The sequence below is a fragment of the Poecile atricapillus genome, chromosome 9 (genome assembly GCF_030490865.1).
Source record: "Poecile atricapillus isolate bPoeAtr1 chromosome 9, bPoeAtr1.hap1, whole genome shotgun sequence".
Lineage (NCBI taxonomy): Eukaryota > Metazoa > Chordata > Aves > Passeriformes > Paridae > Poecile > Poecile atricapillus.
The window spans coordinates 9,801,375-9,825,357 of NC_081257.1; the positions used below are offsets into that span (position 1 = coordinate 9,801,375).

At 55.1% G+C, this 23,983-nt stretch overlaps 1 protein-coding gene across 2 annotated transcripts; it reads right to left on the bottom strand.

Moving 5' to 3' along the window:
• Window positions 1–1,239: 1,239 nt before the first annotated feature.
• Window positions 1,240–23,958, bottom strand: TWF2 (twinfilin actin binding protein 2). 2 transcript variants are annotated; one of them, XM_058845091.1, is made up of 10 exons: window positions 23,847–23,919; window positions 17,338–17,788; window positions 14,433–14,510; window positions 10,466–10,644; window positions 9,607–9,702; window positions 8,751–8,855; window positions 3,563–3,688; window positions 3,319–3,469; window positions 2,827–2,948; window positions 1,240–2,658 (listed from the first exon to the last, which is right to left on the bottom strand). In XM_058845091.1, exons 2-10 carry the CDS (start codon window positions 17,435–17,437, stop codon window positions 2,491–2,493), a joined length of 1,125 nt encoding a protein of 374 aa, XP_058701074.1. In that variant the 5' UTR covers window positions 17,438–17,788; window positions 23,847–23,919; the 3' UTR covers window positions 1,240–2,490. The 2 variants fall into 2 exon arrangements, with proteins under 2 accessions (XP_058701074.1, XP_058701075.1); XM_058845092.1 differs by lacking the exon at window positions 17,338–17,788 and having other exon boundaries at window positions 23,847–23,958.
• Window positions 23,959–23,983: the final 25 nt, after the last annotated feature.

The following is a 23,983-nucleotide window of genomic DNA, read 5'->3' on the forward strand; positions in this document are numbered from 1 at the left end:
AATGCCATGTGCCCTGAGGTGGCACAAGTCACTGCTGACCAAATGTGGCTTTCACAAGCATTGCCTCAAACCCCAGGTCTTTTGCAAGGCAGCAGCAGAGACTTTTAAATCAAACTAAAGAGAAGCTGGGACAGGAAAGGAAGGCATGAGGTGGAAAGAGATGGGGGACATGAGATAGGATGTGAGGGGAGAGGTGATAATAGGAAGGGATGAAAGATGGAGAATGGGCTGGAGGATAGGATAGCACACAGAATAGGATGGGGTGGGACAGGAGACAGGATGAGATAGGATGGGGAGGGTGCCCAGCCTTTGGGCTGCTCCTGGCCATCTCTCCCATGACCATGGGCCTTTGGCACAGGGGGGTGTCACCTGGGACGGCTGCACTGGCAGGGGGTGGGGACAGTGAGTGGGACAGGTGGGAAAAGAGGAACAGCCCTTACTCCCCCTCAATATTTGGGCAAGTTAAAAATTACCAAGCACAGAAGGGGAGTAAGATCCGAAGGAGAAGGGTGACTCAGCTTGTCAAATGACTCTGGTGGCGTCAGCCAGGCTTATTAGCATTTATATACAGGGAACTTTCCTGCACTGAGGCTGCTTCCTGCATAGCAGCATCTTCCCTCCTCCTCCATGTCAAAGGGAAACTGATGCAGGGTTGGATTTTTTTTTATTATTATTAAATTTTTTTTTTTTAACATTTTACAGCTGGCTTTGCAAATCTTCCATCTCATCCTGGGCATGGAGGGTAAAGCTGAGACATGGCAATGCCCTGACCTGGAGAATTTGGAGCCTAGGATGCTGGCAGACCCCACTGCATTCTGAATTCTTCTGTTGGCTCTGCATCGTCCTGCTTTCCCTCCCCATGGCCAGGCAGGAATTCACTTCAGGCAATAGAACAGCCCCAGGAGCACCTTCACAACCTTGCAAAATCACCAGCCATTAAAACAAGGAAAGCTGGGCTGAGCACGGATGCTGCCTCCTGCAGCCAGCTCAAGCTCTGGGCATTGCTGGAGTGGCTCAGTGTAAAAATCTCTGTCAGGCATTGTGCTTGTGCCAGACCCCTGGACTGAAGCGTGGATGTCCTTCAAGGTGGTGAGGGCTGGGCTCAGCCAGGGCAGGCAGGTTGGGAGAGTTGCTGGCTCCTGGCTTGTGATGTCCAAGCAATTTGCTTTGCAGCTCCAGAGCCCACAGCTGCTAAATGCCCAAACATGGGGAACCCAGGGATCTCCAAAGAGCATCAGACTGTTTTAAAAATACTTTATTCTTTAGAAAATACAGCGTTCAGTACAGTGTGCTCTGCTCCCCCCAGCTTCAACCCCCTGACTCCGCCGAGGCCGAGGCAACATCGGGACGCTCACTGCCACAGCTGGAAAGCAGAGGGCAGGTTTCACTGACCCATTTTCCATCCTCTCAGGGAGGCACATGGCTCTCGAGCCCTCGCTGGTACCCAGCAGCAAGGTGCTCTCCCCCCAGGCCCCCAGTGCAGCCCAAATCACAGTGCCAAGCTCGGACCGTGGAGCCAATGATGGCCCTTGGTGGCTGGGGACATCCCCGGGGGCACACAGGGGCTGTCATGCTCCCCCACACAAGGATTTGGGGTAGCCCATGTGATTATTGAGACACAGGGCTGCCCCAGCCCAGAGACCCAGCTGAGAACCTGGGGGGTAAGGTAATGGTGGGGGCTGGGGAAGGGAGAGTGGGGGAGCAGGGCTCAGGAACCCCTCAGCTCCCATCCTAAACAGGGACAGGGCCGAGTCAGGGCTGTAACAGCTCCTTCTGAGGTGGAAAACCTTACTGGGGCAGTTCAAAAAGGGGATGCAAACATCACCCAAAGGCAGAGTGACCTTTCTCCAGGTCCAGGCTGAGGTCAGGACTCAGTGGGGAACTTCCACCTCCCGCTGCCTGGCTCTCTGCTGGGAGAAACTCCCATCCCACAGGAAGCAAAGCCCACCCCACAGGGGGTCCTGCCCACACCCTGAGGGGGTGCAGGATCGCTCCAGGCCTGGGGCAGAGGGGCCGTGCACACCAAGAGTGGGACAGGGGAACAAAGTCTGGAGGCTAGGGGGGCAGGGAAAGAAGCATTTTCTCTTTTCAAACAGGAATCCCCAACTCTACCCCCTTCCCTTTGCATAGAGCAGCTTTCAGGTGAGTGTGTCCTTCAGTCACCCAGGGGACACCGAGAGCTGTGACCCTGAGGGGGACAGGAGCAAGGCTGGGGACATGGCTCTGCTGCTCCCGTCCTCCCCCTGCAGCCCCGGGGCTCGCACAAGGACACCAGGAAAAGAAACAGCGACAACCCTGAACCCTCCCCATCGCTCTGCCCCCAGGTGCAACAAGCCATCCAGATGTTTAAAAAAGGAATGAAACAGGAAAAAAAAAGGTAAAAAAAACCCAAAAAAAGGCTGAGATGGAGGGAAAGATCCCCAGGTCAGCGGAGAGGAAGGCGGGAAGCGCCGCAGGGATGGTGTCCTTTCACCGCCGGCCCTGCGGGATCTAACTGTCCTCGCCGTTCTCGCCCGGGCCCTTGATCAGCCGCTTCTGTCCCCGCTTGCCCACGGGCCCCTTGGGCTTGGCGAAGGCCTGCTTGAAGGCGTGCTGCTTGGGGTGCACCTCCTCATACAGGAACTCTGCCGTCAGCTCCGCTCCGTCGTCGATCTCAATCTGCGCCCAGCAACGGGAAATGGGGGCTCAGCAGCTCCCTTGGGATTTGCCACCCACCTTTGGGGCACCCAACTGCCCCCCAAGCCCATCAGAGGGGCTGGACCAAGGCTGCAGCACAGTCCCTCGGCTGTGTCCGGCTCTGTCACCTCTGGGGAGGCTCACACTCACCTTCTTGGCTATCTCCAGGCAAAACTCCTGCTCCACAGTGTCCAGCAACCGGCTCTTGCAGCTGGAGTAGAGCATGCGCTCCTTGATGCTGCACTTGTACCCGGGCATGGAGTAGATAAAGACTGCAAAAAGAGGGCAGGGCTTGTGGCACTGCCCGGGCCCATGGCCACAGAGCACCGGCTGCATCCCACCCTGCTCACGGCTTTTCCAGCCCAGAGTCCCAGGTAACATCCAGCAACAGAGGGTGAGCATCCCATCCACCACCCCTCCCAAATCTCCCCTGGTATCCTGCAACACTGGAGGAAACCAAACCAGTCACCACCAAATCCTCTGTGGGAGCACCCAGAGACCTGCACTGCACCTGGCACTAAAGGGTTCCTGATGCACCATCCCCATCCCTATCCCTGCCTGCTTCCCATGCAACCACTGGTCCAGGGAAAACAGGGACTGGCACAGGCTCAAACTGGCATTTCCCAGTGCTGAGGCTCTCACCAACAGACTCCAGGTAATCTCCCTCGTGTGAGTGCTTGTACAGGAAGAAATGGTAGCGAGCAGAGTCCTGGGGGATCCTCTTGGGCAGGTCAGTGATCTCTGTGGGGCTCGTGTGCACCAGGTCGATGGTCTCCCGCTCCAAATCCAGCTTCTGATGGACAGAGGGGACAGGGAGCAGATGGGAGTGAGAGACAGTAGCAGGATGTGGGGAGTGGGACACAGAGAAGCCGTGTGAGGGACCTACCAGCTGGATGTAGTTGATTTTCTTCTGCTTGAGAGCCTGGATGGCTTGCTGGGCATCCAGCTGCAGGGGGAAGGCCAGGCCCTGCAGCGTCTGGTGCTTGCTCTCCACGCTGATCTCCGTCTTCACCTGGGGATGGAGACCACCTCGCGTGTCAGGGCACAGTGGCAAAGGGTGAGGAAAGGAGAAATAGGAAAACCAGCTGGTTCTGCAGCTAAAGGCTTCTCATCCAAGGAGCTGTCTGACACCTGCCCCACAGGGATCATGGCATTAGACCACCAAGAGTCAGCCAGGCTCGGGATGGTGGTGCTTGTCACCATCCCAGCTCTCCAGGACATCACCCGGCCCCAGCCATGCATCCCCACACCTCCTGCTTCACTCTCAGCAAAGCCCAGCTCAAAACCAACGTTTCCCAGTGAATCCCTGGCACGGATGCTGTGACCAGCACTGGCACGTGTCCTCTCTTATCATCTCCGACTGCAACCTGCGGGTGACAGGGAAACCCTGAAATCACAGCACTCAGCTGGGCACCCCACCCTCCTCAGTGGGTTTAACTGCAGCACACAGACATTCCCTCCAGCACCGGAGCTGGGGATTGGAGATCCACAGCTCAGAAAGATCCCAGACACTGTTTCCCCCACAACCCTTACAAGGCAGAAGCTGCCAGTCATCTCCCGAGCAAACCCCCTGGACCAGGAGAGCAAACCCCACTTCAAAGAGGGGAGAGAAGGAGATTTCAAAGACATCAAATCGCTCCAGGTGCCTCCATCCAGCCACAGCAGGGTCCCTGCTGGGGACCAGGGGAGAAGGGCAGGACGCGGCGGGCACACCATACCTCCTCGGGGTCGGGGTACTCTACCAGCGATGGGCAGCAGCAACAGCCCCCCACCATCTGCCACAGAATACAGGGAGATGGCGTCACCCCATGGCAGAGGAGCCCCTCCCACCTCAAGACCCCCTCCCAGGGAAACACTCCAGCAACACTATCCCAGGTGCTCTGCAGTGAGCATGGGTCCCTTTCTTCTGGGATCGGTTTTGGGGATTTTGGATAGAGTCCAACCTTTATGGGGTTTTTTTCTCTTTCTTCATTTCCCTCCCCCTGATAGAGAAAAGGAAGAAAAGTCAAGGCATGCCAAGAGAAACACAAGAGTTTGTGCTGACATCTCAAAACCACTCGGCAACACCAAAGTGGGTCTCGTTACAGGCTGCCCTTTGTTACAGCAGCCCCACGCGGTGCCCACACCCCGGGGGAGATGATGGAGCCAGATGCCCGGAGCAGAGCATGCAGGAAAACACTGCCAGGAGAAGGAGAAACCGGGCATCAAGCGGGCAGAGCAGCCTACCATCTCAGTGCTCGAGTCTTGGGAACAGGAGTCCTGCGAGCGTGGGGAGAGGAGACACACTGTCAATGGCACCCGGCGCAGGGAGGGCGGTCTCGTGTGGGAGGGGAAGGGCTGGGGGACACACGGATGTGCCAGGAGGAGGGAGCTGCACCACCTCTCTGCTGGAGGGCAGGGAACACTGATCCTGGAAATGAGGGCAGGGAGAGCAGCAAAAAGCCACGCAGGAGATGCCAGTGCTGGGGAGGAGCAGGAGGGAGAGCCTGGCCAGCCCAGAGCCTGGGCATGCAGGGTCTCCATCAACATCCCTGTGCAGAGCCCATCCCTGCCCCATCTCCTCCTGGCTCCCCAGTCAGGATGGCCCCAGCCCAGTGTCTGGAGGAGTTCCAGCACTTGCAGCAATAGCTTTTGGAATATCTTCCACCAAGGAGCACATATGGAAGGTTTGTGAAGAAAAAAATGCCCAAGCCTCTCTCCATGCCAAGCATCCTGGAGGATGAGCAGGGTGTCCCTCGGGAATGCTCAGGTGGGCACAAAGTCCAGCTGACCTCCAGCTCAGCTGTCCTACCATCCCATCCTGTGGAGAGGTGCAGCACAAGGACATTACCACTGCCAACACCTCCAGAACCCCAGCTTTCTCTGTCATAAATGCAAGAAGACCAGGAGAGTTACAATGGGACCGTAGAGACCTTAGCTCTGACACAAAGCACACTGAAGCCCAAAACCACCAAGAGATGGAAATTTGTCCCAGCAATATCAACTCCCCCATATACCTCTGTATTTTCTACTCCTTCCCTTTTCAAAAGCATTAAAAACTGTCTGCCTGAAACACTCCCCAGGGCACAGTCTAGGAGCAGTGCACGGGACAGCTGAGCATGTGTTGCAACCCAGCCTCCCAACCTTGCCAGCAGCAGGCTTGCCTAGGAGGTTATTTTATCTCCTTTCCTTCAGGTTAGACTCTCTCCTCCTCTTTTGTCCCTCCTGGCGTGGTGCTGACCCTGCCTAAGAAGCATTTTTCTGTCTTATGGCAAAGTCCTCATGGGAAGGTTCTGGCAAAGCAGCACCAACACTGCGGGGCAGCTGTGAAGGACACGCCCTTACTGCGATAGCAACAACAAACCCAACAAACCCGTGTTTCTCCTCAATTCTCCCACCTCCTCTCCCAGCTCCCAGGCTGCCTTCCCCTGTCCCATGGGCCCACCAATGGGATATGCCCAGCTCCCCCTCCACCTCTGTTTCTGAACCTGCAACACTTCTACAAAGACTCCCCAGTCGTGGGTGTTGAGCTCAATGCCAAATCCAAAGCTGTTTCTTAGCCCACGGTCTGCTGACAACTATCAGCTCAGTAAAGCTGGCATTTTCCAGCTATTAAAAATATATTTATAAATCAGGTGGCAAATTTCCACAAGCTCTCACCCAGATACCAAAAAGTGGAGTTAATTCATGACATCACCTCCGTCCATCACATCCTTAAACCACAGCCTAAATCCTGCTTTCCCAAAGGCTGGACAGCTCCGTGGGGGATGTGCAAACCTGAGTCCTTCCTTGCTCAGTGTCGAGGCCACTGTGCTGGCTCTGCAGCCCTCACCTGTCCCTTCAGGCTATCCTGCCCTTCTCTTCCCATCCCCTCTCTGCATTCATCTGGTGGCTGGGGAGGATCCCAGGCAGCTTCTGCCTGACCAGAAACAGAGGCATGTGCAGGGTGAAGGCTGCAAGTCTGGCTGGTGTCTTGGAAGGTTGGGAGTCAGCAGCAGCTCCAGGCGAGGGGCACAGCAAAGCACCTGTGGTTTTTAAAGAAACCATGACCCTTGTGTCACTTCTGAAATCCTACTGGATTGGCTGAACACAAGGGGCTGCACAAGGTCCTGGACCTTGCAGGGGCCTGGGCAGACACGCAGAAGTGCTGAGGTCAGGGCTTGCCCCAGGGCCGATTCCCAGGTCAGTGCTGACCCTCAGCACCCATTCCCACACACTGGATCTGCTCCTCCAAACTCAGCTGTCATGTGCAGGCACACTCCAGCCCCCACAGTCTGTGCACAAGGGACCCTGCAAGCTGCAGGCGAGGAACAAGGCTGGAGGCATCTCTGTACCAAGCAGGTTGTGAGCTGCTCCCATGCGCTCCCCCTCGATCTCAGCCATCTGATTTGTGGGGCTCCAGAAACTGCCTCAAACCTGCATTTACTGGCAGTCCTGAGATTTCCTACCTCTGGGAGGCCAGAACAGCACCAAGCATCAAAATAATAGCTCCCACTGCCTCCTGCTCCATGTCCAACCAAGGCTGAGCAGCTGCAACAGCAACACAGAGACCCCTTAGCACACTCAGCACTTGGCTGCTTCCCACCTTTAAATCCACGGGCAAAAACATATTCATCTTCATCTCATTCTTAATGTCAGTGACTCCTCCCTGTGGCCCAAGCTGACACAGGGGACATGCACCCTTAAAATAACCCTCAACAAACCACACAGCAGCAGCACTTCCATCCAGGAGCTGCATCTCACAAAGGCAAGGGTGGGAGGGAAGGAGAATGAGGCAGATAAACGAGCATCACTAGCACCACTTACCTGGGCCATACAACCCTGTAAAACACACCCCAACAGCCACCCAAAACTACTTAATCCTGCAGCACAGGCCAGACAAGGTGATGGCAGATCACAGATTCAGGTGAGTCAAAAGTGACCCTCAAGGATCATCAAGTCCAGATGTCCCAAGGTGCAAAACAAGCCACACAGTTACCATCAGCATCTGTTTCTTCTCCAAACATGGGAATCCCCTCGGAGCTCCCAAAACAAATTCTGCCCAGGCTCTCCAGGCTGGGAGCTGGGATAACTCCCCTAAGACCCACCTAGTGAAGACCACCCCTTGGTGGCATCTCCCAAATGCCCCTCAACTTTGCCACCTGCAGACTTGCTTTGGCAGGTGGAAACCACCCCCAGACCTGCTTCAACAGGTAGAAACTTCCTGCCTCGTCTGTGCTATTAATTAATGCCATGAGGCTGATTGGCTTCACATCTCCCACACATGTCCTGATCCATCCATGAGTGCCACAGCCTCAGCACAGGCAGAAGAGAAGGATGCTCCTCTAGTGAGGAAAGCTTCCCATGCATCTAAAGGAAATTCCCCCGTCTCCCCACAAAAAATACTGCTTCCAAGTGGTCTTCCCACACAGTGAGCACACCCCCTTTTCTGCCTCAGCATGTCACAGCACCACAGAGGCTGTGAAAGGCCAGCAGGGAGCAAAGGTGACACAGCCTTGTGTGTCCCCAGCCCTACCCCGTGCCACTTCCACATCCTTTCCAGCATATAAACCCCCAAATACAGGCTAAGATCTGTATTTCTTGGGACAGCATCTCTCATATTTATAGACATAAAGGAAGTGTATGGGAGAGGATGCTGCTGCAGTCCAAAGATAAGCCTGAATTCTTCCTGCCTTCCCTATCTTCAAACTCAGCTCTGGCCTTTGGTCCAATACCCACAGGTTAGAGACCTGCATTCAGCCCCAAACCATCTTCTGACTGTCAGCAAAACACAGTCCTGAGCTCATGCCCAAGCAAGGGGGAAAAAAAAGAGCAGTGCAAATTCCTCTTTATGCTACCAATTTGACTGTGAGGGTGCTCATCCACCTTGAGAAGAGCAGGAATGGTTTAAACAGCAGAGAGCGAAGTAAAAATGAGCCATCCCTTTCAACTGAACACTCACTCCCTGCATCCTTCATCCCTTTGTGCCCAGAGGGCCTCAGGCTCCTCTGTTGGGCACCCAGCTCTGCTGGACACCCCCAGCTCTGCTGGACATCCCCAGCTCTGCTGGACATCCCCAGCTCAGCTGGACACCCCCAGCTCAGCTGCACACCCACCTCGTTGATGCGGATCTGCTGGAGCTCCTGCTCGGCCGCGGTCAGCGGGGCTGGGGCAGAGCAGGAGGACACGTGCTTCTGGTAACCGCTCAGGGACACGTCCTCCTGCAGACACAGGCACAGGGCAAGTGTCACGGGTGGTCATCGCTGCAGGGCTGGATGTACCCCCAGCCTTGAGCAACACAGTGAGTCTCGGGCTGCCTCCTGACCAGGAGGATCAGCCTTGAGGCTTTTGGGTTCATCCATGCAAATGCCACACTCGATTTGTGTGTTCTGACCACCCTGCCCCTCCCCAGCCTCCCATGGCTGTGCCAGTGGGCTCCTCTGGCTGTTTCATGAAGCTCATGAGCATGGAAGTGAGAGGGAAAGGCAGAGCCCATAGCCCAGGAGCAGCAGAGGGACCTTGGAGAAGAGCAGGAATGCTCCCTTGCTTCCACCAGTACCAGAGGCCCCAGCAGACCTCATGTCCAGGAGTCTCTGGCTGTGCAGCTCCCTCTGCCCACGGAAGAGAAGGAGAAACCTCCACACAAGGCAGCGGATCACCCTGGCATGGAGGTAGCTCCCACTGCTGGAGTGACAGTGCCACCACCTGGCACTTCTTCTCCCACTCAGCATAAAGCTCCACATCTTGCAGCCTTCCTCCCACCTCCTCCACGCTCTCTATCACAGACCACAGCCATGCAGGCAGGAGAAAGCAGCACTGGTCACTCAGGGAGCAGCACGGGGGACCGAGACCCTGCTGCTCCCTTCACCAAACACCAGCATCCCACATCCCACCACCCACAAACTGAGCCCTGGGCAGGCTGCTGAAGCTCAGGGTCAGACCCAAAAGGTTGCCCAGGACCCACCACTGTACCTTCACTGTGCCAAACATCTCGTCCTTTATGTGCCCCCCACCAAACTCCTTCTTCACGGTGGCTCTGGTGGCAGCGTAGAGCATCTTCAGCCGGACCTGCAGGACAGGGGTGGCAGTGCTGTCACACGGGCACCAGAGAAGTGCCCAGTGCTCACAGCCACCATCCCACCACAGGCTGCACACACCTCAGTCTCTCTGGGGAGGACCCAACGAGTTTCTAGCTCAGTCTGATTTATAATGGCAGCATCCCTAGCAGGGATCAGCTGGGAAAACCCACCAGGGCTATTTCTGTGGCTGCAGCCTTGCCAAGCGCTGCCCACAATCCATCAGTTTATTCCATGCTTTGCTTTCTAGTCCCTGAGCTCCAGAGCACCATTTCCCACCAGCACCTGGGTTAGAGGAGGCACAAATACCACAGAGCCACTTAAAAGTGACCTGGAGCAAGGCCTAGAGAAGGGCTGGCAGCCACTCTGCATCAGCCTCAAGCAGAGCAGGGCCAGGCTGGAGAAAAACCAGTGTCAGTGCCAGCTCTTCCCAGCAACAGCCAGAGCCATGGTGGGGTGTCTCCATCCTGGCCTCATGGTCCACACCACTCCCCCCTCTACATCCCAGCCCCTTCATCTCCTCACCTAGCACTGAAATAGGACAGAGACATAGTCCCAGTGCATCTCTTTGTGTCTTAAGAAATTTCCCATCCCCACAGCAGTCTCCATTTCTCAGCCCAGGCTGTGAAATGACCTAGGGTGTGAACACTCCACCACAGCCCCAGGACAAAGTCCTCTGGCCAGCACCTCCTCCCCCCTGCAGCTCCCCCAGCCCATCCCTGTCCCTGGGCTGGGTGCCAGGGCCTGCAGCTCACCGGGGAGCTGTCGGGGGACCAGGAGATGAAGAGCCACTCGTAGCCCTGGGCGTTCTGGCTGTCCAGGCGGTACAGGACGTAGCACGGCTGCTGCTCGTCCAGCAAGGGCAGCACAAAGGTGTCATAGTCAGCGTCCCAGCGCCGGGACAGCTCCTTGTGGGCTCCCAGCACGAGCTGCTCTGGAAGGAGAAGACAGGAAAGGTGGTATTAGACAAAAGAAAGCAAAGTTCATCTTGCAGAACCAGGTGGCGGCTCACTAAGGGCTCACTGCTGCTCCACCACCACCAATGATACTGTACTGCAGAAGAAGAAATTATGACCTCGAGTCACATGCAGGAGTGTACCTTCCCAGGGATGACCATGGGGCTGTGGCTGCTGTGGAGGGCTGGTTTTCTGCCAGCCTCCTGTCAATCATCTCTTCCCCTCCTGTGTTCCTCACCCGCACAGTCTCCTCTCTGGTGACCACCTGTGGCTTCCTCCCATTCTGCTCCCTCCAGCTCTGCAGTCCCCAGCCATCCCTCCTTGCTCACAGAGGAACACAAGACCTCCCCCATCCCACCTGGACAGGCCCTAGGGTCACTAGAACACCTCACCAGGGACACGGAGAACCACCAACAGTTTGGGTGCTGAGAAGAGTAATGGTCTCAGCAAAATCCAGGATGATGAGCCGAAGCTACTCTCACTGGATTCCCTGTAACATGTCAGGGGTCAAAATCAGAGCTGATACCCAAAGCCCATGTGTGGGGGCAGCAGGGATGTCCCACAGTCCCCAGCCTGGAAGGGGACCATGCTGCCAGGAGAGCCCCAGCCTCTGGAAGCAATCTGTGTATTTCACACACACCCCGAGCTATTGTTTTCAGCTGCTACACAGGTGGCAGTGGCACTGTGAGCCCTGTGAGCTGGGCAATGCTCAGCTGGGATTTAAACACTGGTGAAGGCATCCTACAGACATGAATCCACACCAGTGGACTGCACCATGGCAAGGGTCACATCAAGGTTTGTAGTGGCTGGGTGGTGGAAGAGTGGTGGTGCTGAGGATACCAGCGTAGGTTGCTGGAAAACAGCCTGTATTTTTACTCCATTTGTAGATGCAGAAAGACCTGGGAGATTATGGGACTCAGAACAAGATGTAGGAAATTCTGGAGGTGCCAAAGCAAAATGTTTTGGTGTCTTGGACAATTAGCACTTGAGGGCATGCTTGGCTGGGCACATGCCCTGCTAGGACCTCTGCCCACTGGGAGCCAGGGAGCCCCTTGGCTGGGGCACAGTCCTGTCCCTCCCAACCAATTCAGCTCAGCACCTTCAAATCTCATGGCAGGAAAGCTTTTATGGAAAATAGTTGAGGAATGAAGGGTTTGGGAGGAATTACTCAACCCTTCTTCCCACCCAGGCAGGACATCCCCTATGACAGCAGTGTAGCCCTCCCCTGTCCAGCACTGCCCCAGCATCTGCCACCACTACTGAATCCAGTTATCTGTGCAACCACAAGTTGCTGGTTCAGTAACAAGGACAGCAGAGAACAAAGTGTTTGACCTTTGGCAAAACTACCTGTTTTAAGAAAGGAAAGCATAAAAACCTCAGTGTACTCCTAAAATAAACACAAAGCTCAGTAAATGGATTTGTGCATCACAAAGGTCTGAGACCCGGAAGAAACTGCAGGAATTTCGAAGGGCCAAACCCACTGGCAGTTCGAGGGTATCTCTGTCTGCAAAACAAACCAACACCTCACTCACAAAGCAATCAGTGCTGAGTCACCCCAGGCTATTCCCGGGCTGTGACTCAGCCAGACCCCAGCCGAGCTGCTGTGAGCTGGCAGCCTTCAACTTTCCCCTGAGCTCTTTGCAGCTCTGCTCAACCCATTCAGGGACAAATTTTCTTCCTTGGGAAGTGTCAGAAAGTGGAAACTCTTCAGACACTCTTCAGCAAAGTTACTGGCTGTATCAGGCTGTTTGCACCAGGAGCTGCTGTGGGAAAAGCAGAGCTGGGAGTGTTTCTGGCCCTGGAGGTGCCCCCTGCACTCCCTGCATTGCTCTGGAATGCCTCTACAAGGCAGCCCTGCCCGCAGCTCTGGTGGGTGCCAATCTGCAAAACTCAGTGCACACCATCACCTATCAGTAAAGAAATGCATCCAACAGGGAAGTCCACAAAGCAAATCTTGTCCCAAATCCTGCTGACAGTGAGGAGCGGCATCATCTATAAACACACTAGAGCATAGGCTGCTCTCATGCCAGGAAACTGCTGCTGAGTCCTGGTGCACATCCTGCTGCCCTACTCCCTCCTCCATCCAATCTCAGCTCTTCCCAGTAGTTCTCCAAAGGAAAAATGACTTCTCAAATTGCTCCCAAAGGGTGACTCAGCCACAAAAGTGGTCTTGGAGATGTCTGGACACAGAGCATCTGCCATAAGGCTCCTTGCACCACCTTCCTCTCCTTCTACTCACTGTTGCCTGCTCCAAAATGCCCCAAGACAAATTCTCCAGAGGACAAAAGGTGCTTCAAGCCATCAAGCAGAGAGGGAGGCTCCTCTTGCACATCTCCTGTTCAGGCAGGGCAGCTGGCATGTCCTCCCCCAGGCAGTTCTGGACACCTCCCTTCCAGGGTGAGCATCCATCTGGCTAGCTGTGCCATCTGCCTGGCCACTCATTAGTGCCCACAGGTCCTTCTCTGCTGGGTACCAGCAGGCTGATGTCTCCTGTGTGACAGAAGAGCGGTGGCCCTGCTGCTGACAATGGACAGATAAATAAATCCCATTCAGCCAGAGCAGAGATAGTGGGAAATGTTTTCCATTGGTGATAAAAAGTCTCCCTCGCTGGCATCAGCAGCCACAACCCCAAACCAGTGGCACAAGCCCTAAGCACCGCAAATCCAGGCTTAGGGACAGGCATGACTTATCCTAACACAAACCTGATTCCCACTTTTTAAAAGGAAAAGGAGCTGAGAGCATAAAATTGTTGTCAAAGGCACTCCAAAGAAACAACGTGGATGGTTCATCCCCCAACAATGGAGACCTTGCCAAGGACAAAGCCAACACTGCTGAGCCTTGCTGCAGCTCCACTGATGTGTCCCGTGCATTTCCAGTCACGCTGCTCTTCTGAACAGGACGTTGTGGCCTCTCCAAAGGTCAGGTGGGCTCCTTATGACCGCAGGCTCGTTACAACTACATCCACCTCGGTGTGTGCACTGGTGGTCCACCCAGGGGAGGTGGTGACAGCAGCTTGGCAGGGCAGTAATGTCCCCGTGAGAAACAAGTCATTCATATGCAATTGTATGAGGCCAAGGTGATGGAAAACCTACACCAGGGCAGCTCCCCGCCTGCTGGGACATTCAATCAGTGCTGAGCTCTGCTCACTTGCCTGACAGATGCAGAGGCCACCCGAAGGACCCCTTCCATGGAACAAACACGGGCAAGGCTGGTGCCAGCCTGTATCCTGGGCTGCAGGATACCCTGGGCAGCCCCATGGGATAGGATGGGTCTCACAGTGTGGCATTCCTCAAGGGATGCCACTGTGGGCCTGTGCTGGTCCTTGAGCCACAGAGCACCCCCCTGCCCCCAGAATCTCTTTGCCAGGTGTGGGATGACACATCTGAGGAAGAAGATGCCTGTGCATCACCCCCAACAAAGGTCCCAGGGTCCCTGCAGCAGCCTGTCACAGGGATCCCACAATAAAATCTGACACAGCAGCAGCAAAGGCCCCCACAGAGCACCGATCCCAGGCTGGTATTGCTCTGCTGGCAAAGTCACTGCTCCCCACTGGAGCTGCCCTGGGGCGCCAAGAGCTGCTCACCAGCACACCCAAAGTTTGGGCTTGTATTTCAGGTCTGGGTTGCCACATGCCCCAAAGCCCCAGCAGCATTTTTGCTGAGGTTTCCAAAAACACAAGCTGGCACCGCAGTGGTGAAGAAGAAAGGAGGAGAGGAAACAGAGAATAGGCAGACTGTAAATCAAAGCACTTAAAAATGGGACTTACCGTCCTCAATGATGACCTTGATGAGCCGAACTGAACCATTTCGGGCTTTGGCAAAAAAGTCCCTTAATTCTGTGGTGGCTGAAAGAACCAAAAACATTGTGATCAGATCTAGCAATCAAAGCAGGTGCTGGGTTGCTCAGTGACTGACCAGAAAGGGGACCAACTTGGCAGGACAAAAATTTAAAACTCAAAAAAAAACCCCCCAAAAATAATTAAATCTCTGGTGCCAAAAAAGTTGTAATAAAAAACAACAGTAATACAAAACTCAAAAAGCTGGGAGAGAAGTGCTGCATCTCCTTGAGGCGTCAGAGTTAAATAGCAGCTGGGGGCACATGTGATCCAGAGAACCTGATACTTGGCCTGGGTGAACATAATCACCCAAATTTAGACGATGGCTTGGCCAGTGCAGGCAGGGAGAGCTCAAGTGACAAGTTGATTCGCTTTACAGAGCAGCAGGGTTGGCATAGTCGGGGTGCCTGGAGGATGTCCTGACAGGCTGTGATGTCCTGGGCTTGTGACACACGGCAGGATGCTGCTCCCGAGTGGCTGGGAACCAGCACAACTCCAAACTGGAGATGCTGGTTTGGAGCTGAGCCCGTGGGGAAGGGAAAGGCAATAGCCCCAGGGTTTTGTTCTGGAGCTGGTAGGGCTTGGATTGCTTTTGGGAAACATTTTGGGGAGCATTCCTCCTCACCCCGCTCCCTGAACACCAGACAACGGCAGCCAGTCTTCAGCATCCTACCAGGAGGCAGCTGGATACTGAAGGAGCAGCCCATAGCCAGCACTGGAGGCTTCATCTGCCCACCCCAGAGGCATCACTGGCACAGAGCTCCCTGTGCCAGCCAGGACACACTCCGTGTGAAGGCAAAGCCTAGCAGATGTGGCTCTGAGGTGCCAACCCCCTGACAAGGATCATCTCCTGGACTGGCTCCCAAGCCCTTTCCTGGATTCAGCTGTGCAGCAAAGGGGCCCCTGTGGGTTCACGGCTGCTGTGCTTGTTAGAAATACTCAAGAAACTGGTGTTGCAAAGATTAGAGACCTGAGCAGAAGCCCCTTAGCCCACACCAGGATCCGTGCCCAGAACCTCCTTCAGCAGCCCCTCCATTCCCAGTGCTTTGCTGTGCCAAAAGAGCCAGCAGCAGGAAGGAACCTGGAGCCCAAGAGCATCCCCAGCTAAGGCACTTGGCAAAGGCAGCCATCCCTACAAGGGCCATATCCATTCCCTGCAGTCCCTCCAGCACCGGGTACCACCCTCGGCACAGTCCCAGGAGGAGCCTCGATGTTACCCAGCACTGCACAAGGGACATGGGTGGCCACTGACTGTCACTCAGTGGTGCCCTCAGTCCCCTGGAGGCAGACCCTGGGCTGGGGCACTGCCTGCAGCTCCCCCAGCTCCGAGGGAGGAGGAATCCCTGGGGAGCTCCCAGGAAACTCCTGCCTGTCCCCCACAGGTGACGCCTCTGCGATGCATCTGCTCCACCAGCTCAAAGCCTGCCCTGATCACAGGTCTGGGTGGCTTCTCCTCCCACAGAGAGAAGAGGCACATGTGAGGAAGAGCTCCCAGTCTGGCTCCCTGCAGGCAGCAGCTCCCATACAAACCTGGAGATGCCATCCTGACAGGCCCTGCAGGAATGGGCACACAGACACCCCGGCAAAGACACATCACTCCTTAAATGGCATTTTAGGGGACACACAGAAGACTTGTGCTGTAATCCCACCACAAGCATGCTCCCTCCAACAGCATCAAGGCATGTAGCTCTCCCAGTTCCCAAAGCAGACATTCACCCTGTCCCAGTGCCAGCCGGGAGCTCAGCCTGCTCCTGCTGTGCCCAACCAAGGATACTCCGGTATTTTTAGCCCCTTTCCCTGTTGAGAGCGGCTGTTTCCTTCTGGCAGCATCTGTGGTTATTGCACACACACAAGGCGGAAGAGGAAGAGAAAAAGACATTTATACACCCAGGAAACCTTGTGCAGGAGACAAAAGCTCTTAATAAGCATTAAGTTTCACCAATTCCTATTACACTGCAAAACTATGAGAGAATAGTCTCATCCACATCGCTCTTGGATGTTTCCATAGCATCAACTTGAGGGAAGAAATAGGAAATCTCTGCAGCACTAACCAGCTTGCAAATCCCTCCAGTCTGACCCCATCCTTCCCAGGACCCAAAAGCAGGTGGCGGGGGGTCTAGAAAATCAGGAATCTGGGAAAATGCAACTCTGCAGCCCACTTGGAAATGCTAGGAGTGCCCTGAAGATCAATAGACAGGATGATTGGAAGTTGAGTTGGTTGACAAGGGACAGCCAAGCACTGGGGTCTTGTAATACCGAGGGGTTGAAGGGGATGAGGAAGAGCCTGGATGCCACCAGAGAAGCCTAGCACACCACAGGAAATACCACAAGGTCTTCCAAGAAGGGAGACTGTTTCCAGAGGAGACAGCAGCAAAGCCTTCAAAAAAACTTTAGAGGGGGCTTGCAAGATTTAATTCTGATTATTTTTTTTTTTAAGCAATTTTCATTGAAATAAAAACACCAGAGTGTCTCCAATGTCCCCTTCTCCCTCTCACAATGCAGAGGCAAGAGCATGTGAAGAGGAAGAGGAATAAACCAGCGAAGATTTGAGCACGAACTCAGCAACTGTTTCATTACGGCATGATTACAACTTAATTGGCACAGCAGACTTGACGTGATAGCTTGCGTGCCTGAAATATTAATAGAGAAGTTGGATCTGGAGGAAGAGCTAGAGGAGACCTCACACTGGAGATGGTCCCTCATAGCATCCCCTGCCAGGGAATCTCCAGGATACAACTCAAGAGCTGAAAAACCCATGTGTGAGGAAACCACAAAAACCAAGGGAGAGACGAGCAACAGGGCAGGGGACTGAAAGGGACCCACATATCCAACTCACCCTCTGTATATGGCTTGCTGGGAAATCCTGGAACAAATAATCCAGAAACAAATCCAAGCTGGGCTACAACCAGTGTGGATCTATTAAGGCCAAGATGCATGAGATCCCTCACACTTCCTCCAGCAGGGTCAGAGACCTGTGGGCTTCAGGGGTCTCAGCTCAGCTTCTAAGTGTCTCCAAGTGTCAGATGCCAGCTTGGGAGCATGGTGGTGGTGAACCTCCATAGCACGGACACAAAACCACATGGATAACTCACTCAGGGAGGTATCAGAGGTGGGATCAAGCAAGGTGTCCTGGGCACCTGTGGTGGGTCCAGGTTTATCCACATTTCCATGAACACTTCTGGCAGCTGCAATAGTGCTTCCTGCAGCTGTAAGGTGGGAAGCTAGAGGAGATGCAAATGTGCACTGGAGAAAAATTCACTGTTCTCTCAGAAGACTGGACAAATGGGCTGGGAAAAAAAGAAATAGGATGAAACTCAATAAGAAGCAAAGTACCATAACCAGGGAAAGGACCAGACAGGGCAGGGTCCAGCAGCTCCAGAGAAGAGAGGAGCCAATTCCAGGTTAGTCACTTCACGCTGCTGCAGGCAAAGTCGTTTGTGAAGGCACAAACAAGAGCATGACCGTGTTATCTGGTGCTGACAAGGCTGCAGGCACAGCACGAACAGCACGCCCAGGCTCAGCATCGTGCAAGGAGCAAGGCAGAGCACAGACAGCACCTGTGCCAGAGGGCACAGCGTGCAGGAGCCACCAAAGGAACTGCAGCTGGTCAGCCCAGGGAAGAGAAGGAAAATCAGGAACAGCTTGTACTGGTTTTCCAGGCAGAAACATCAAAACCCACCTTGGCACTTGGGAAATCTCATGTTGAGGTAACCAAACCCTGGGAAGGACACCAGGACATCCCTGCCCTGAGAAATGGATGTTGCTTGGGATGTTGCTGCTTTGAGGCAGTGTGAGCTCAGTAGCATCTGAGGAACCTTCTGACCTTTCCACAAGGCAGCCCTGCTGTTGATCCTCCCGGCAGACCCGGTGGGCACACGCACCTTGTGCCTCCTCAGCCACCCACACAGCCCAAAATCACCTTCAGCCACTGAGTCCTGCAGCACCTCCCTCTCCCACTTGTTTGTAGGCTTCAGATGAGTTGTCCCCTGTTCACGAGCAATCTGCATTTAGAAGCCTGATAACAGCAGGTCCCCTTGTCCCACACAGGCTCCCAGCCCAGTGGCACCTGCCACCCATTTGGGACGGAGGGCTGAGCAGAGCCAGCTGATGACTCTGGAGCACCCAGGCGGGGCAGCTCACAGTGTGGCAGGGAGGTGATGGGTGGCCAGCAGTGGCCATCAGGTGGCCCTGACCCCACAGGCAAACAGCCAGAGGAGAACTGGAGCTGCTGGGGGGAGGGCAGGACAGTGCCACCTCTCTGGCAGCACCGACCAAAAGGTGCAGACCAAAGTCTGAATTCTCCCAGTTTAGGGAACAGCAGGGTAGTCAGATCCTTGCACCTACTGACAGACACTGCCTGCTGTCTGTCTTGACTGCCCTGTGCTGGGATGTGCCCCTTTGGATGAGTCCTCAGGAGATTTCAGTGCCGGGCTTGAAGCATCGCTCTTGTTCAAACTGCTGAATGATGGTGCTTGCGGGTACCACCCTGCCAAACACTGCTCCCAAACGGAGCCTTTTTCTGCTGTGTACAGCCCCAGCTAGCTTCTCTGAGCAGAGCTGGGCTGCAAGGAGCCCAGGGGGGAGAGAGGCAGCGATGACAGCCGTAGCCACAGCAACAGCCAAACAGCCACTCTGTCCCCGGGGATGCACCGTGGGACGGGGATGGAGGCGACAGCCACAGCGCCGTCCCTGCACGTCCCCTCCTCCAGCCTCTCGCCCACTTGTTGGGACAGCAACAGGTTTTTGCTTGTTTGACCCTTCCCCATCGCCCCCACGCAGTGCCCAGCTCCCAGATCAATAATGCATGCCCCCTGAAACAGATGCCTCTCTCAATACATCAAGTCACCTTGCCCTCCCGACAGGAAACCCGAGCCTCCGGCCATCAATCTTTCATTCCCTGGACATAATCTTCAACTCGATGCGACTGCAAGCGGCTGCTTCCCTTTCACTGTCCAGGGCACAGCGTGCCTGGGATGCAACAGGGAAACTCAGCCAAAAATCCAGCCACAAACCCAGGCAAAACTTGTCCAAGTTCCAGGGATGCTTGGCCAGACGGAAGTCAAGATGGTGATGAATAAAACATGGTTATATCTGCATTACCCACGCTTCCCCTGCCCAGGCAGCTCTGCCCAGCTCCTGGTCTGGACATGCAGGAAAGGATACAACTGCAACAGGCACAAAACAGCCTTTGCTGCTGCTAAAATTCCTTCCCTTCAGTCTATCCCAGTGTAACTCCTTTACACAGTGCCTGCTCAACTTGCTTGCTGCAGAGCTTTTCTACCAATGGACACAGTTGGTCAGTTTAAGCAGTAAGAGGATTTTGTTTCTCACCGTGGAAAAAATAAATATGTCCTTGCAGGGAATCTTGTCTGAGGAAAAAAGCTACAGATGTCAGAAGAAAATAGAAAGAAGGGAGTGGGGTGGAGGGGAAAAGGGAGTAAGAGGAGATACAAGCAAAGCTTTTCTCCCAATTTTCTGTGGGGTTAGACTGTATTCCTGCAGGATTTCACACGGACAGCTCCAGGTTCTCAGTGCAAATCCTGCCCAGAGACTTTCAGCCACCTGTCTGACACTAGACATTTGCTTCTCAACACCTGATTTTCCACGTGTGCCCAGGACCTGTCTTGTCTGCACTTTGCCACCTTGGACTGGAGTTATTTGTCCCTTCCCTTGCTCCAGGGTAGGCAGCACTTGCCCTGCAGGCAGCATCAGCTGGATCCTCGGGCAGAGTGGTGCAGCACACATGGTCCATCCTCGCCTGCAGAAGCTGCTGGTTGCTGTTCCTTCTCTCTGCCCAGTAAAGCCACCAGCAGAGCATTGGTCTGTGCATTGGAGGGGGCAGGCACCCAGGGACAGACCCTGGCCACAATTTCACCGCATTTAGTCTCTCAGTGAGACATTTTCCAAAGGATTTCCTCTATCCCACCACTTTAGGTGCTTGACTTCAAGGGGTTTGAAGGGCATTTATCTGCTCTCCCACTGGTGCTGCCCTTCTGGCCATCCTGGTGTGCCCTCCACTTGGATATGAGCCATACCCCCAGCAGGCATCAACCTCCAAGGTGGCCCCAGAAGAGAGACTGGGTCTGGCTCCTCAAAAATATCCCTGCAGCAGCCCAGTGCCCTCTGTTCCCCATGAGTAAAAAGGGCCAGGAACCAGCCAGCCCTTCTCCTTCTCTTTGGCTGATGGCACCTCGTGACATGTCTCTGGTTAGGGGGTGCCCTCCTCATGCCAAAGCTGCCCCCCAAATTTGTGCATCCAGGTGCCTCAGGAGCCAATGCTGCCTCCCAGCACAGCCAGAGGAGAGGGGCAAAGGATGTGGTGGATGGGCAGAGAAGGTCCTTCCTTCTTCTCTCTGGAGAGCCAGGAAGCTGCCTGCTTTCCACAAAGACTTTTGCAGACCCAGCAGCTCCTGGGTTCCAGCTCACTGCCCTTTTTTTACCACCTGACAGCATTCCTGCCCATGTGCACCATGGTTATGCTTCTCCCAAACCAAACATCCATTCCTACCAGATGTGTTCCCAAAGCAAGATCCAGTCTTGGGATAAAGTGGCAGCTCAGCTGTGGATGGGAGCAAAGGTCCTCACCTATCCCCAGATCTTGCCACCTCCCCCAGAAAGAGCAGGTACCAAACTCTATTTTTGGGTTGAAGAAACAAAATGTATTTGATTTCTCTACTTTCTAGATGAAAAAAAATACCCTCTAAAAGACTTTTTCCCTCTACCCAGTGGTCTTGAAAGAGATCCCAGAAGCAACTGAAAGCAGATGACCTCCCACCAGCATCAAAGCCCTGGTTCAGCATTGCCTTCCCAAGGTTCTAAGCTCAGGCAGCAAATGCTGCTCCAATCTAATGCTACTCCGAGCAAAACAGAGACTGCAAAAACACTCAATGAACCCTCCCAGCTGTAGCTAAAAAGCAGGTTTCCAGCCCCAGGAAGCCCACAGCAACCTTTGATAGCTTCCAACCGCCTCCCCAGCCTGGCAGTCTCCATGGCAGCCTGGTTTTCTTGCCAGCACCTTCAAGAGAGCTGCCTGGGATACCTAAAAAAAATAATAATTAGCCCCTTGTCCCTGCAGGAAAGGCTCAGGCCTGACTGCAGTCCCTGACCCCCCAGCTCTCACTGCCATTGCTTCCCCTCCATCTGTTTCTCCCCAAAAGCTGGGATGACGTGGGAGTATCGCAGCAGGAGGCTGCTCCGGGGGTTCCCCACCGCCACCTCACCCTGCCTCACACAGATCTAGCACAGTGTCAAGCAAAATCCTTCACCAGCTTGTCTGCAACCTCCTCTAAGCCAGCCACGGAATCTGATCATAATTCCCCTGGGAGCAGATGTCTTCCTGAAAATATGGGAGAAATTGGAATGAAAAAACAGAACACGCTGGGTGCACACAAAGATAACAAGGCTCCAGAAACCAGGAAGATGTGCATAATCCCTCATCCTCAGCAAACAACAGACCTCAGTGCCTCAGCAGAGGGGATGAAAGTAGCACTGGGATTCCTGTTCCTCATTTGATATGGAATCTGCTCTTTGCTGAGCAAACAGAAAAATTCAACCACTGTGATGGGGTGGGGCAGACTGAAATATCCCAAACCCACCTCAGGAGGGGGTTTGCTTAAAGCCTGGAGCACCCCAGTTGTGCATCACAGGTGTTGGAGAGACAGATTTGAATTCAGAGAGGAAACAGCAGCTTCCCGGAAGAGAGACGGCGCAACAGGGCATGGAGAGATGTCCAAGATGCTGCAACAGCAAGACCACCCAATACAAGCTATTTTCCATAACCACAGGAGTTTTTTACACCACCCCCAGTGCAGGAATCTGCTGCCAGAATCATCAGGTCCCTGCCCACCCTGCACGCTGCAGCTCCTTGGGGGAAGTCGAGTCCCTTCCCCTTTCCTGCTGACAGGGCACCTCACGTCACGCCCCACGGTGACTCCCAGCACCGGGCACAGTTTGCCAAGCAGTGGGCAACCAAGGTCAGCGAAGGTCAGTGCTCCTAGAGAAACCCAAGCTGGCACATCTCCCTCCCTGGCAGCTGCAGGGTGCCAGGAAGGACAGCACCGGCAGCACAGGAGCAGCCGGGCATGGCCAGTGAGCAACAGGCAGCAGCCTCCGGGGGCACACAGTGCAACAGGCCCTGCCTGCCCAAACCCCACAGACAGCTCTGCAGAGAGGGGCCAGCACACCCAGAGCTCAGGTGGGTGCAGGGTCCATCCTGCTGATTTTTAATTTTTTAAATTATTGTTCTAGTTTTACAAAACAAGGAAGACTTAATTAGAGCCTGAACTTCAGGATCTCAGCTTAAGCCAGAAGCAATGAACCTGAACGCAAACACCATCAACAACCACCAGCTCTCCTGAGCAAGAAGCAGGAGAAACATCTAAGCATCATTGCTGGCGACTCTCCAGAAGAAACTGGAGGGGGAGGATGTTCTCGACCATGCTGAAGGAACAAGGATGCTCATGCCATGAAGGACCAGCAGGCACAAATTCCCAGCCCGGCACAAAGGTGCTAACCAGAGAGAGCTGTGAGGCCAATGTCCCAGCTCCCTCCCGGGACACGCTGCGGGATGGATTCACACCCGACCGCACAGAGCAGGGCTCCAGGGGCAGCTGCTCTCACATCCCTGCTCGCATATTGATTCGGTTACATAAATTATGCAGCACCTCTACTCCTGATTAATACTGCTAATTGAGCTGGCAAGGCGGGGGGCAGGAGGGAAATACCGTGAGGACACACAGTCAGTCATGCACCAAGCACACTCAGAAATGCAGAAGCCGTCGTGTCGGGGTGCTGGCTGGGTCCTGTGGGGAGCGGGCGGAGAAATCGGGAAGCAGGAATTCACTCGGGCTCTCCGCAGCTCCTCTGGGCTGGGGAGCAGCCGGGGCCGAGCATCCCCGTAGGCAAGGGAGCGGTGGCCGGGGCTGTGGCCAGGCAGATGTGCCTGACACATCTGTCCGAGCACGTCGCGGCGGGTGCTGAGCATCAGCCCAGACAAAGGATGCGGGAGAGCCCCGCACCCGCCGCACCCCGGGGCCAGACCCTCCTCCCGCACCTCCTCCCGGCACCCAAACGCTCCGAGCCTGACTCAGTCTCCCCCTCCCCCGCAAACCGCAGGAAACCCGCCGGCTCCTTCGGGAAGCTTCATCTTATCGCCCCCATCGCCGCCGCTGTCGCGACACCGCCCGGAGCCCGCCGCGGCGGGGCCGGGGATGCGCGGGGCGCGGCCCCGGGGGTGCCGATGGCGGGGGGCGCAGCGGGGCAGCCCGGCCCGGGGCGGGGGCCGAGCAGCGGGGCAGCCCCCGCCATGGGCCGGGGGGACACGAGCGCTCGGCGGGCGCCGCTCACCGTGGATGCCGGTCTGGTGAGTCATGGCTCCGCTCGGCTCCGCTCCGCTCGGCTCCGCTCCGCCGCGTCCCGGGCAGGAAACGGCTGGGCAGGCAGCACCGCCCGTTCCGGAGCGCGGGGCCGCTCCGCTCCGCACC

What these genes read in the sequence shown, in the direction of transcription:
- TWF2 (XM_058845091.1), bottom strand. Translation starts at nt 17,437, where the DNA reads ATGCATCTTGGCCTTAATAGATCCACACTGGTTGTAGCCCAGCTTGGA. An exon ending in AGCAGATCCGCATCAACGAG is followed by an intron (nt 3,689 to 8,750) that starts GTGGGTGTGCAG and finishes CTCCATCCCCAG; the next exon opens with GTGAAGACGGAGATCAGCGT. An exon ending in AGATTACCTGGAGTCTGTTG is followed by an intron (nt 2,949 to 3,318) that starts GTGAGAGCCTCA and finishes CTCTTTTTGCAG; the next exon opens with TCTTTATCTACTCCATGCCC.